This window comes from Leopardus geoffroyi, chromosome D1, assembly GCF_018350155.1.
Source record: "Leopardus geoffroyi isolate Oge1 chromosome D1, O.geoffroyi_Oge1_pat1.0, whole genome shotgun sequence".
NCBI classification, from domain to species: Eukaryota; Metazoa; Chordata; class Mammalia; order Carnivora; family Felidae; genus Leopardus; species Leopardus geoffroyi.
This window is the reverse complement of record NC_059329.1, coordinates 31,004,601-31,017,304: the sequence shown is the minus strand read 5'-3', so window position 1 is coordinate 31,017,304 and position 12,704 is coordinate 31,004,601. Positions and strand designations below refer to the sequence as shown.

The following is a 12,704-nucleotide window of genomic DNA, read 5'->3' as shown; positions in this document are numbered from 1 at the left end:
AATTAAAACAATGAAGGTAACCAAATAGAAAACATTAAAATACTAACAATTTAGTAATAATAGGCCTTTTAAATTTCATTTGCACTTATAATTCCTTGCTTCTTAAAAATTTCCTAAGATTTCTCACCTCATGATTTCAGTGGGATATTTATATATTTGCTTTGCTTGCTGCATCTGCACTAACGCTACATGGCATTTGTACTTGTGCTTGAACTTCTAGCCAAACATTCAAAGTCTTTCTAATTTTAAGGCTCAAAGATTTTTGCTCCTACATCAGGCCCCATCTAAATGCCAGAAACATATGGCTTTCAGCCTTTCTTGACTCTGCATAACTGACCCAGAGTTTAATTCTAAAGATGATGCCTTCTTCCCTGCAGCATTGCTCATCTCTCCTAAAGCTATACTACAGAGACATTATTCTTAATCTGTCTTTCCCTTTATTTCTATTCCTAATCTCCTGTTTCTTTTCTCAATAATTATTCCAATAGTAACTCACAATTCACAATTCAGAAGTAGTTATAAAGGGCTAGGTCCGTATCACATTTCCCCCAAAAAGAAGACTCTAATAAGCTCTTTATTGGTATTTATAAAAACATAATAACTGGTTTTTATCCCCACTCAAGTTATATCAAGAGATATACTCTTAAAATAAGATATATTTTTATTTAAATAATAACCATGTGTCTCCTCTTGTTTGTAAGAAAGTTGTATTAAAAAAAAAAAAAAACGTAATGACCAAATAATTGCTGCTTTATAAACTTCAGAGTATAATATTTGTTCTTTGTTTTTATAGACTGGTCTTTGGGCTGTGGGTACCTTGCATAAGATGAGGAGACTCCATGAAGAAAGGAAAATGCATGGTGTCTGTACTCTTTACACTTATGAAACTTAAACAAACTGGAATGTGAGCAAGAGAAAATATATCCACACAGGTACAAAGTGATATGTGAACCAAGTTATGCATTATAGCATAAATTAAAAAAATCAAATGTCCATGACAAGGTACTAGTTAAATGAATTATGATATATCCATTTGTAGAATGCTATGCAGTCCTTAAAAAGAATGGGTTCCAAAAATATATTTTTAAGTTACAAAAAAATTTTCAGTGGAAATTGCATATTTTTTTATTAAAAAGTATGCATACATACACATGTGTAAGTGTGTGTATAAATAATTTGTTTCTATATGTGTAGAAATCCTCGGGAAAGACACAAAAATCTAGCAAAATTGTCTCCTGAAAAGACAATGAATGGCTTTGGTTCAGGGTAAGAGGGGAGACTTATTTCACCATAAACTCTTTTGTACTCTGTTGGGCTTTATCACCAAGGGCTTGTATTAACTATTTAAAACAATAAAGATAATTTAAGGGTAAAAATAAGCAGTATGAATATCAGTGAGTTTAATGAATATCGAGTACATTGAGAACAATGACAACCACAAATGAACACCCTTCATCAGTCCCTTGTAAGATGTGTGTCATTCTAGAAACGTTGAGGAAAAGGCTGCACTTAAGACAAAGGTCTAGAATTGAAAATTGCAAGAATATCAGTTTAAATTCTCACAGAGACTAGGCATGGCCTATTCTGTGAACAAGCCATAAAAATTATTTTCCTAGAGCAAAGATAAGAAAGAAGGAAAGAGAAATTTGCTTTACCTGGAGAGGAACAACTCTGGAAATGAGGTGGTCAAAATACTTATTAACTGCTTCAACAAAGCCCTTGTAGGTTGTTCTTAATATCATCTTAGGGTCTTGCAGCAACCAGCTGGGGGTGAAAGAGGACAAGCTCAGTTCTGAGTTGGGAATGCAGAGGTGCGGGGGCTGGGCCAGGCATGACAGCCTGCCCCTTTCCAGATCTCTCTTGGGCAGTTTTACATCCTCTGATCATGTCCATGATCCTGGAGAACTCAGGGGTTCTGAAGGGATGTGTCCATGTCAGCTTTTTGGACCATCCCACAGATTTAGAAGAAAAGATACCACCTCCATCGACATGACACTTTACAACTTACCATCAAGATTTGTACACCCACATCTTAATACCCTCCTCCATTCTTGTTCAGTTTATTTAAAACATTTTTCTTGCACACAGTGTATGTACTTTAGGCAAATGGTTACATTTCCTCCAAGACCTAAGATTTCCAGCACAAAGGAGGAGCTTACAAGTAAGTAAGCTTGTCCCCAGGTCAATTTGTAAGGTGCTGGGCATGGCTTCCAGCTAACTGCACCATGAATTGCTGCTTCTCGAAAGCTCCCTCTTCTTGCAAGGGTCAGGCATTTTCTGCTCCAGAGCTGGAAAGCGAAAACTAGCTCACCTTGGAGAAAAGCAATGCCTTTACATGACAAAGGGGAGTAAAAGTACTCACCTGGGGGCAAAGCCATGAACTAAATGGGCAGTCCTGTCAGCTTGTGGAGATAACAGAAGAGCATTCTTAAATTCTCACCCTGAACCTTAGTTGTTTGGATTAAAAGCATGCATCACAGATGAGAGAAAAAGGCAAAGAAAAATGAGAGGGAGGGGAGGGAATCTGAAGGCGCTTAGTACAAGAGAACTTGGTCTTCCACTGACAAAATAAAAGAACAATCAGACATCATCAGAACAAGCCCATCCATCACTGTCTAAAGCTTCTGTTCCCATTCTTCCCACTACTGGACAGAGTTGGGCATAGCTCTCTCCAGTGGGGCAAGAAGACTATGATCATCCCAATGCTTCCTCTTCCCCTGCACACTCTTGGTCACATGCCTAGAGCACTAGGAAGATGTGTCATCTGTAAAATGAGGATTACAAGAGCACATATACCTCACCCTATTACTGCAACCATTGTCTGAGACAATGTGTGTAAAGCACATAACAGTGCAAGACACAGCGGATGTGCTCATTTGTTATTAGACTGAAGTTTTATGTTTAGTAAAGCCAACAACTTTACTACACTGGACTCAGCACCGCTCACCTGGGCAAGCCCCCGAGGTCCATCTCACTGCAGATGTAGGGCCCTGGACGCAGAATCACCCACAACCCGATCTCCGCAGCCATCAGCACAAAGGCCCTAGGGAGGTCAGTGTCAGCAGCTCTCAAGACATCAGGGGGGAGGGGTGGGGATGAGTCTGACACACATCACAAGGTGGTGAATCTGCCTGGTTCCTCCTCTCCCTGCCTTCAGATGCCCTGATTGCTGGGTTCTCCCCTGCTCCCAGCCCAGTACCTTCTGCATACCTCCACTGGGGGCAAGAGGACCAAGGGCATCAGACAGGATATGGGGAGGGGTGGAGGTGGGGTCCTAACAGTGAACCTGACCCCAAGTGCCTTACTACCCTAGAGAGGCAAGCCTTGTCCCAGACCAGATGGCTGGACCACACTGCAAAGCAAGGCAGACACTGGGGATTAGGCACCTCCGAGCTGCAGTGAAAAGGTCTGAGCTCAGACGAGGTAAACCCAGGCCCCTGAGAGTAACAAGTTCATGACTAGAGAGCATTTGGGTCTTGAGAACAAGGTTCCAGGTCCCAGCCTCTCTCTGGTTCTCATGCAGAACCAAGATGGCCTAATCAAACCCAAGGGGCCACCTCTCTGTCTCCCCACCCTGGACCAGGCGACAGAAGCAGTGACAGCACTTACTCCAGGTCCAGGTTTCCAGAGAAGTCAAATTTGCCTCTTTGTGGCTCATGGAGGTTCCATGGAACATAGCTGTAATAGGGAAGGGGGAAGTACAATAATCATCTTTTGATTTCTTTCTTCTAAATTTCTAGATCAGTCCCAAATCCATGCTAACACCTGGGATAGTTCTATTTGGGAATAAGCTGAAGTTTCCAATGGCAATTAAATCTGTATTACATGAACAATGACTATTGTCAATAGTTCTTTTCTTTATTAACCAGTTGTGATCCACGCTGCCAATAATCCTATGATTCTAGGTTCCTTGGATTTATATATGTTAATTATCCCACTCACCACCCCATTCTCTGTACTAGCCAGTAAGAAAATAAAGAAAATTACAAACCCCACAAATGTCTATATAGGCCCAATAAATTTTTGCTAAGAATTAATCAAAATAAGAATAGAGGAGGATTTTCTATAAGGATAATGGAGATAGAATAAAGAAAAATAGCACATTTAGATTTAGCAAGAAGGACCCATCCAGGCCCCTCCCCTATAGGGCTGAGTCTATAGGGCCAACGGGACATGTGTAAAATTTTGTTAGGTGCTATTTCTATTAGTGACTATCTTTTTTGTGTGCATCACCAACAAATTTCTTGAGTGTTGTGCCCCTAACCTCATGTTTGCCATTAGCCCTGTAGTTCTTGTTACACAATTGTACACAATGCAGATTTGTAAGAATGCATATGTTGCATTATGGCAGAACTGACTGTATTTCAAGATCTTCTGTTGTAAGGAGGAATGAAGAGTTGGTTTGCTAAAAACTTAAATATGCATGATAAAGTTTATAGCTGTACACTGAAAGAGCAGAATGAAAACATTTTGCTAAATGAGGCTTACAAGTGACTTACTTCAAAAAATATTGCTGGATAAAGTTGAAAACAAAAAGATGGAAAAAGATATATATGAGGCAAAATTATTCTAGCAAATCTTAAATAGGAGGCAAGATGGATTTTAAGGCAAAAAAATCCCTCACAAATAGATGTTGAGAGGCATCAAATAATAAAAAAGGAAATGATCCATCAAGAAGATATAGTAATCATGGCCTTACGTGCTCCATAAATATGGCTTCAAGTAAGGGAGGAGTTTACTGAATCAGGGAAGGGGACAAATCCATAGCCATAGAGGAAGATTTAAAATACTTCCCTAAGAAATAAAGATAATAGCAAAAAGTTGTAAGGATATATATTTGAATAACACAAATGAAAGGCCCAATCTAAGAAATACATAGAAACCTCAGTAGCCAACAGGTGGAGTACATACATTCTTAAAAAACACATGCAACAGTTGTAAAATACAAAATAAATCTCAACAAATTTCAAAAATGTCCGTGATCCCAAGGCAATTGCTACACTAGAAAATTATGCTTGAAAATGATAAAAAGTTAAATAAATAAATAAACCAGAAAGCATATTCCCAAATAGCTGAAATGTTTGAAAACAAATGACATTCAAAGTATTACACAGCAAAATGTATGGGATATGTGACCAAAGCAATAATTAGAGGTACACTCATATCTCTAAATAAATATATTAGAAAAAGCAAAATCCTGGAAAGAAAGTGAGCTCAACTATTCAACTCAGGAGACAAGAAGAAAAGAAGAAGAAAGAGAAGGAGAAGGAGGAAAAGAGGAGGTGGAGAAGGAAGAGAAGAGGAGAGGGGAAAAATGCTAAACCAAATAAGGTAGAAGAAAGGAAATTATACATAATTCAGGAACTATCAAATAGAAAACAAAAAGATACAGAGAATATTAATAAAGTTACAAGCTAGTTCTTTGAAAAGACTAAACATTTAAAGATTAAAGGGGAAAAAAAGGCTGATACACCATATGATGTGCAAGAAAGAAAGAATTTTTAAAAGTCCCAGTCAATCCACAAGAAGAAGAAAGAAAAAGAAAAAAAACGATATATAGAATAAAAATAGTATATACACTAGGAGAAAAAGCAATAACCATTCAACAAAGTTATACTACCCCAAAAAACTTCACCTCACAACCACAAAAGACAGTAATCACAGAGGTTTTATAGGTGAATTTTAAGAAACATTCATGGTAAAGATAATTCTTTTGCAAGATAGTTTCAGAGAAGAGAAATATATACATATATAGTCACTTGATGAGTTTATTATAAGATTGATATCAAAAGTGGGCAAGATACTAACAGAAATACAATTTTAAATCCATTTCAGTTATAGTCATAAACACACATATCTGAAATAAAACATGAGTATGTCAAGTCTAGCAATCTATGTGTGTGTATGTGTGTTTGCACATTCACATGTTCATGTCTCCTAATCAAATAGAACTTATTGCAGAGCCGTGAATTGGTTGAATATCAGAAAAAGATGTCCATATAATTTACTATTTCAATAGATGAGTGAAGAAAAACCATATAATTTCTTCAATAGATGCAGAAAAGCCTCTAAATAAAACTCAATGATTATTTATTATTAAATTATTTGTATATTAGATAAGCCAATTATTAATTTAGTGCCTCCCAGCTTCATATTCACTCTTTAGTATCAGCTTTGCAATAATGGAGCCAGCCCTTGAAGCATTTTCTCCTTTATAGTGAGTACCACCTTTAGCTTTGCCACAAGAGGGCGGTGGAGGGACATTCAGGAGGAAAGGGGCTTCTATGATCTCCAGTGCAGTTTTTGTATTACTATGGTCCTGCTATATATCTGGTCAGTGGTGTAGGTGTGTGAGGACATCTGGTGGTTCTTTCTTTTTAAAAAAAATCAATGCATCGTAAGTATACTTTGTAACAACCAATGTAGAATTAACCCAGAAAGGGAAGGGAACTCAACTATTTTGGAATTAACGTAATTAATATAGCTACAGATGTAAAACATTAAATTACATAGCCCATAGCATTTTGCTAACACTTTTCTGCTCTTTCCCTTCATATAATTTAATTTTAAGCCTTTCATAACTGCCTTTACTTTTTCCTGATGTTAACTAATAAAACCCCACAGCTTGACCATGAAGACAACAGACCCTTCTAATCGCTGGTGACAAACCAAACGTCTCATCAAAAAACAGAAAAATACATTCTGCATCGTAAAATGATAAAGTGCCCTGCAAAGGGGACTTAGACTTTACAAGAGTTTACAAGCAGGGTTGCAAAGCTCTGTGAATGTCCTCCTCAATCTCTAAGTAAAGTCCACAATTATGAAAGACAGTTGAATTGCTTAGCAGCTGGAACCAGGTGCTGGGCTGAACTCAAAGCATAGCTCCACAATTACTAACCCTGTGTCTTCAAGAAAGTCCCTTAACCTCTCTCTGCCTGAGTTTTCTCACCTACAAAAGATAGTGATAATACTATTCACCACATAGTATTGCTATAGTGATGAAGTGAGTTAATACCTTCCAGGGTTTAGAACATGCCCAACTGAGTATAAATACTATATACATGTTCTCTGAATAACTAAAACTGGTTGACTTACTTTATAGCGTAGATATATTTAAGTCAGAATTTCCATTCTCTATCAAAGGTGGTATCCTTACACTAAGGGTGGGTGTTCCGGCCTTTTCTCTGACTTGAGAAACACCATTGCCATACACCTGTCACAGTTCTGCCTTCCACGGAATTGTTTCTTTGGGCTCACCCTTCAACACACCTTTCTTGACTCCCAATTTTTTGAGTCTCAAGACTTTTCTGTAAATAGGTCTGTTATGAAAGGATCTCCACTGTTCCTAATTCAAATGTGATTTTTGTTTTGGGCTAGTTTTTATGTGACTGGCCATCTGTGCACAGGCAGGAGTCTATGCCTAGGTATGACTTTGGTGACATCCTCATTCACAACTGCATGGTCACACCTTGAGGCAATTGTGGGAGGAGACTCACCCTGAGCAAGCTAGTTAAGCCCTCTATTCTTCTGTTATTGTCCCCCACAGTAAGAATGACACTATCCAGTCCACAGGACAGCTAGTTGGAGGATTAAATGATTTTGTGAAAATGATTACAAATGCCCAGTCATCAATACACCCTAAATGCATGGTGCGTTTTGTCACTATTCACCTAATCATGTTAAAGATCACGCTAAATTTATCATGTTAAATGCACATTTAATCATTTTACATTTATGTTTAAATTCTTCTGATTGACTAAACTAGGTTTGTATTTCTTTTTGCCATCATAATGAGTACAGGCAATGTGATAGGCATTTTTCACATATGTAAGGTAAGCGCTTTATCTCATTTAATCATCAAGACAAACTTGAAGCAATTTTTATTTTGTTTACTTATGGATGAAGAGGACATCAGGGCTCTGGGAGGCAATGGTTTGAGGCAGAGCTGGGACTGAAGACAGGTGTTTCTGAATCTCTATGCTTTTAATTATTAATGACATTAAACTTCACTTGAGTGATACTGGTATTTCCTTACATGTTCATTTTATTCATGCTATTATTCCTTTACAAGCTCACTTTAATTACATAAAAATTGTTTTTAAAATACCACATATTTATCTGTAAATATACTTTAAGCATTTGTCATTAAGCTGAGTGCTCCTAACGGACCCAGTGACTCTCCTATTAGAGAGATTACTGTGGAAATCACTTATTCCTTCTGTTTCTCTCATTAACCCTTATCCAAGGCTGTGACCACAGCAAACTGTGAGATGTGACACTTAAAGGGCACATGCTAGAAATGACTATTCAGAAGGTAAATTCTCAGACAGGCAATCCCAAAACCAGAGGCTCGGAGCCTGGATGCAGACATCAGGAGTCCCTGTGGGGTAGAAAGGTCACAGAGAGCTAGGGGGCCAGCACTCACGTGGTAAGGGTGTTGAAGCCACAGGCCTTCAGCTTCAGCAAGCGGTCCCTCCAGTACTCCCTGGGCACCCGGAAATAGTGGATGGAGCCCCCGAAAATCAGGAACTTGTGACCCCCGAGGGTGAAGTACGGCTTACTTCCAACTCTGCTTTCAGTCTGAAGTCCCACAGATCTGTCTGTCAGCTTGAGGGGGGTCAGGTGAGACCAATTAAACATGCTGAGAGACAGAGAAAGAGAGGAGAGGCTGCCATAGCCTTGCCAGAGAAGGAAGTTCTTGTAGCAGAAGTTGCTGTGGGCATGCTTCTAATATAATTCTCTCCAAAAAAGGAGAAAAGGCTCCCCTCCCTCCCCACTCAGGCAAACCTGTACTGGGCTGGCTGTAGCTGTGCATTTGCAAATATAAGATCCTCTTTATCTTTCACTCGAGGAGCAAAACCTGATAAGATAACTGGCAGGAAAAGGATGCACAGGATTCTTTTCCAGGAGAAACACAGGCTGAAAGAGAAAAAATGACAATGAAAAGGGGGAAACACTGGACTCATCAAGCTGTAAGGACCAAAATGCCACTCTAGAGGCAAGTTAGAGGCAAAAGCCACAGAGGCTCACATCAAGGCAGGTTTCTGAGGTTAGCCTAATGTGCAGGGAGGCTGGGGCTTTATCTGAGTCCACTGAGGTCCCCTGCACCACCAGGGCTGTCCCAGAGCCCACCTCAGTACATCTAGAAAGCTGAGGATAGACTGAGTCCTAGAAGTCTGCAGCCAGGAACAGGACAGGACAGGCATGGCACCTGGGCCACGGGATCCTGGGAAAAGCTGGAAGAAAAGTAAGGGAGGAAGGGTAAGGAAAAGCTCAGGGACAGGGAGAAGCACTCCATCCACCAAGTTCAGAAAGGCTGCAGGGCCTGATCACTGGAGGACTTTGTCAGCATCCACACGCTGATTCTTTTCTCTCTTGGGCAATGGATAGACTCTCACCAGGATCGGCTTATCTAAGGTGTGGGCAGAAGAAAGAACTGAAAGAGGGAAAGTTTGAAAGGGGAGTCAGTGAGGAGAGGCTCAAGCAGATAGGAGGACCCACGGGGGCGTCCCAGTCCAAAGGGGCCCTTGCTCCACGTATTTCCCCCAGTGCCCAGCGAAATAAATGCCTGTGGATGACTGGCTAACAGAACGAAGAGGGAGGTCCAGGAGGCCTCCCGGGTTGTGCGCTCAGGGCGATCCGGCAGGCAAGCTGGGCGCGAAATCCCCAGCGCCTGGAACGGCAGGCGGGACTGTGGGCCGGCCAGGGCAATGGTGCCGAAGGTCACCTGAAGCGCTGCAGGGAGCCCATCACGCGCCGCTCAGAGAGCCTAGTCCAGCGCTGCTCCCGCCGCATCTCCGCGGACCCAGACGCCGCGCACCGGGGCCAGGGAGCCTGCCAGGCAGTGCCCAGTAAGTCTCAGGCTCTGGGTGGCGGGAGGGGCAGAGCTCCGCATCGGACCCAGTGAGTCCGAACTGCCTGTGGCCGCAGATGCCTTTCAGCCTGTGCAAGTAACGTGGGAGGGTCTTGAGTTATCACCATGACCTTGGTTTTCCTATACTGTGCGTCACCAGACTGACGGGACGGAAAGGCAGAGGTAAGTGGGAGGAAAAGAGGACAAGTTAGCCTACGCGTGTTCCACGGGCTCAGGGACTGTGGTGAGTGTCCCTGTGGCTGCAGACAGCGCGTTCAGAGCAATGGGTGGGGTGTGAGCACAGAGGAATAGTTTCAAAATGATGGGCAAATGCCAAAATACAGGTTCCCCCGGGTACTTGTCTAGGTGAGGGACACCAGCTACGCTGGAGTATAGTTTAACCAAACTGAATCTGTAAAATGAGAGTATTATCTAGAGCAAAGAAGGGAGTGCTGTTCCTACCAGTGGGTCAGCTTGAAAGTGTCTACATAGGATATGCAAGAACTACAGCTTGGAATTCCTTGGTTACAAACCAGCAGGAGACAGGGCTGGAGAGATCAGATTGGGAGGAAGCAGGCCAGGAAGGCCAGTGGAAGCAAATGCTAAGCAGCTCAATCTCTTCTCAGAAACTAAGTCAGATATTAATTTTCTTGAGATTAGGTGATTGCAAGATGTAGGCTAGATGGGAAACAGAGAAGTCACCCGCATAGACCTGGTGATCGCAGGATAAGAGCTGGGGGTGTTCTCATGGTGGTAAGCAAGAGGATGGAGTTGATTTAAGAAAATTTGGGGAAGTAAAACTGGTAGGTTTTATTAAGTGATTGAATGAAGCAGATGATACAGAGAGGAGTCTGGGATGACACTGTGTGTCAGCCTAAGTGACAGGTGACAGCCTAAGGGTAGGTGGTGGTGACATTTATTGAGATGAGAAACACAGGAAGTGGCAAAAGTTTGAGTTGATGAACCCAATTTGAAACCTGCCAGATTTGAAGTCCCTGTAATGAAGAGAAGTCTTCTGAGTTTTCTCTTTGAAGCCGTTGCTTTTTCTCTCCCATTTGAAAGAACAAAGCCTGTGGCATTAGGTTGAAATCAGACTATAGTTTTCAGAGAATTTTATGGGTTTTCCTCTCTTGTCTCACTCTTTAGAGGTATAATTTGTCAGGAACTTTGTAGATTATCCATTTTTTCTCATTCTTAGGTTGGAAGCAATGGACTCTTGGGACTTCCTACATCTTACACAGAAGCATGATATTCAACTTCTTTGAATATATCCTGTTTTATAAATGTGGTTTTAACAGCTACAAACCTTTATTCTTCTTTGCCAAGATCTTTTTCAAGCTACATTAATTTATTTTTTTATATCATTTATTGACAAGTTAGCTAACATACAGTGTATACAGTGTGTTTTGGGCTTTGGGAGTAGATTCCCGTGATTCATCCCTTACATAACTATTCTAAGGCTTGTGCCTTTCCATATAAAATGTAGGAAAAGCTTGTCTATTTCTACAAAAAGCCATGCTAAAACACAGATAGGAATTGCAATCGACCTACAGATCCAGTTATGGAGATTTGGCATCTTTACAATGTTTAGCCTTCAAATCCTTGAACGTGGTATGTGTCTCCATTTCTTTTGGTCTTCTTTCGCTTTTTTAAGTAAGAATTTTGTGATTTTTTTTTTTTTTTTTTTTTTTTTTGCACACAGATCCTCTGCATGTTTTGTCAGGTTTATACCTCAGTGTAGCAACTTATTTTGAGTGATTTTAAATGGTATTATATTTTTAACTTTGGTTTCAACATGTTTATTCTTAGCATCTAGACATTCTATTAGGTTTCTTGTATTGATGTTGGATTCTGTGACCTTGGTAAACTCACTTACTAATTCTAACAGGCAGTTTGAGGAATTGAAAATCCAATTCATTGGGATCTTCTGCAGACGCAATCATGCCATCTGCAAATACAGAAAGTTTTATTTCTTTCTTTCCAATCTGTATGTCTTTTATTTTTTTTTCTTATCTTATTGTGGCAGCTAGAATTTCTAGTACTATGTTGAATCGTACTTTGTTCCCAGACTTGGGCAAAAAATGTCCAGTCTTTCACCATTAAATATGATGTTAGATGTGGGGTTTGTGTATATGTTGTTTATCAAGTTGAAGTAGTTCTCTCTATTCCTAATTTGCTGAGAGTATTTATTATGAATGGTGTTGGATTTTGTGAATTACTTGGATCCTGTCTTCATTTTCTATAACATTACTATCTTAATTTTCTCCCAAAACATATTTTTGCCAGATATAGAATGTGCAGATGTGTGATATTATATGATATAATGAGAAAAATATGTTTGGTCTTCATTCCCAGTTCCTGCCACAAAACTCCTAAACACTTAGTATTTCCTGAGTGAAAAAGATAAGAGCAATTTTTGTTACTCATAGCAAGCCTTTTTCAAACATGTCTGAATTTATGTTAATGAAGCAACTTTTGGAAAGCCCCTAAGGATAAGGAACTGGTTACCAGCAGACCAAACCATCTGATTAGAGAGTTGGGAATTTCAGAATCCCCCCACCCACCCAACTCTAACCTCTGAGGAAAGGGTAGGGGAGGAGGCAAAGGTTGACTTAACTACCAATAGTCAATGATTTAATCAACCATGCCCATATAATGAAGCCTGCATAGAAACCTTAACTGAAGGGGTTCAGAGAGCTTCCACATTGATGAACACATCAAGGTGCTGGACAGGTGGTAGCCTCAGAAAAAGCATGGAAGCTTGATCCTCCTTCCCCATATCTAGCCCTATGCATCTTTCCCACCTGGCTGCTTTTGAAGTGTATCTTTTATAATAAACTGGTAAACCTAA

At 40.3% G+C, this 12,704-nt stretch overlaps 1 protein-coding gene across 1 annotated transcript in view; it reads right to left on the bottom strand.

Annotated features, from left to right (window-relative positions):
* The window catches only part of LOC123600971 (beta-galactosidase-1-like protein 3), a 63,512-nt gene extending 53,622 nt beyond the window's left edge, over positions 1-9,890 (bottom strand). Inside the window, exons 1-6 of the mRNA XM_045483531.1 lie at positions 9,728-9,890; positions 8,788-8,919; positions 8,426-8,641; positions 3,610-3,678; positions 2,948-3,043; positions 1,656-1,764 (exon numbers count right to left, since the gene is read on the bottom strand). Of these exons, the coding sequence (XP_045339487.1) occupies positions 1,656-1,764; positions 2,948-3,043; positions 3,610-3,678; positions 8,426-8,641; positions 8,788-8,919; positions 9,728-9,795 (690 nt within the window). The 5' untranslated portion in view covers positions 9,796-9,890. The remainder of the gene's footprint in view (positions 1-1,655; positions 1,765-2,947; positions 3,044-3,609; positions 3,679-8,425; positions 8,642-8,787; positions 8,920-9,727) is intronic.
* Between the last annotated feature and the right edge of the window lie 2,814 nt (positions 9,891-12,704).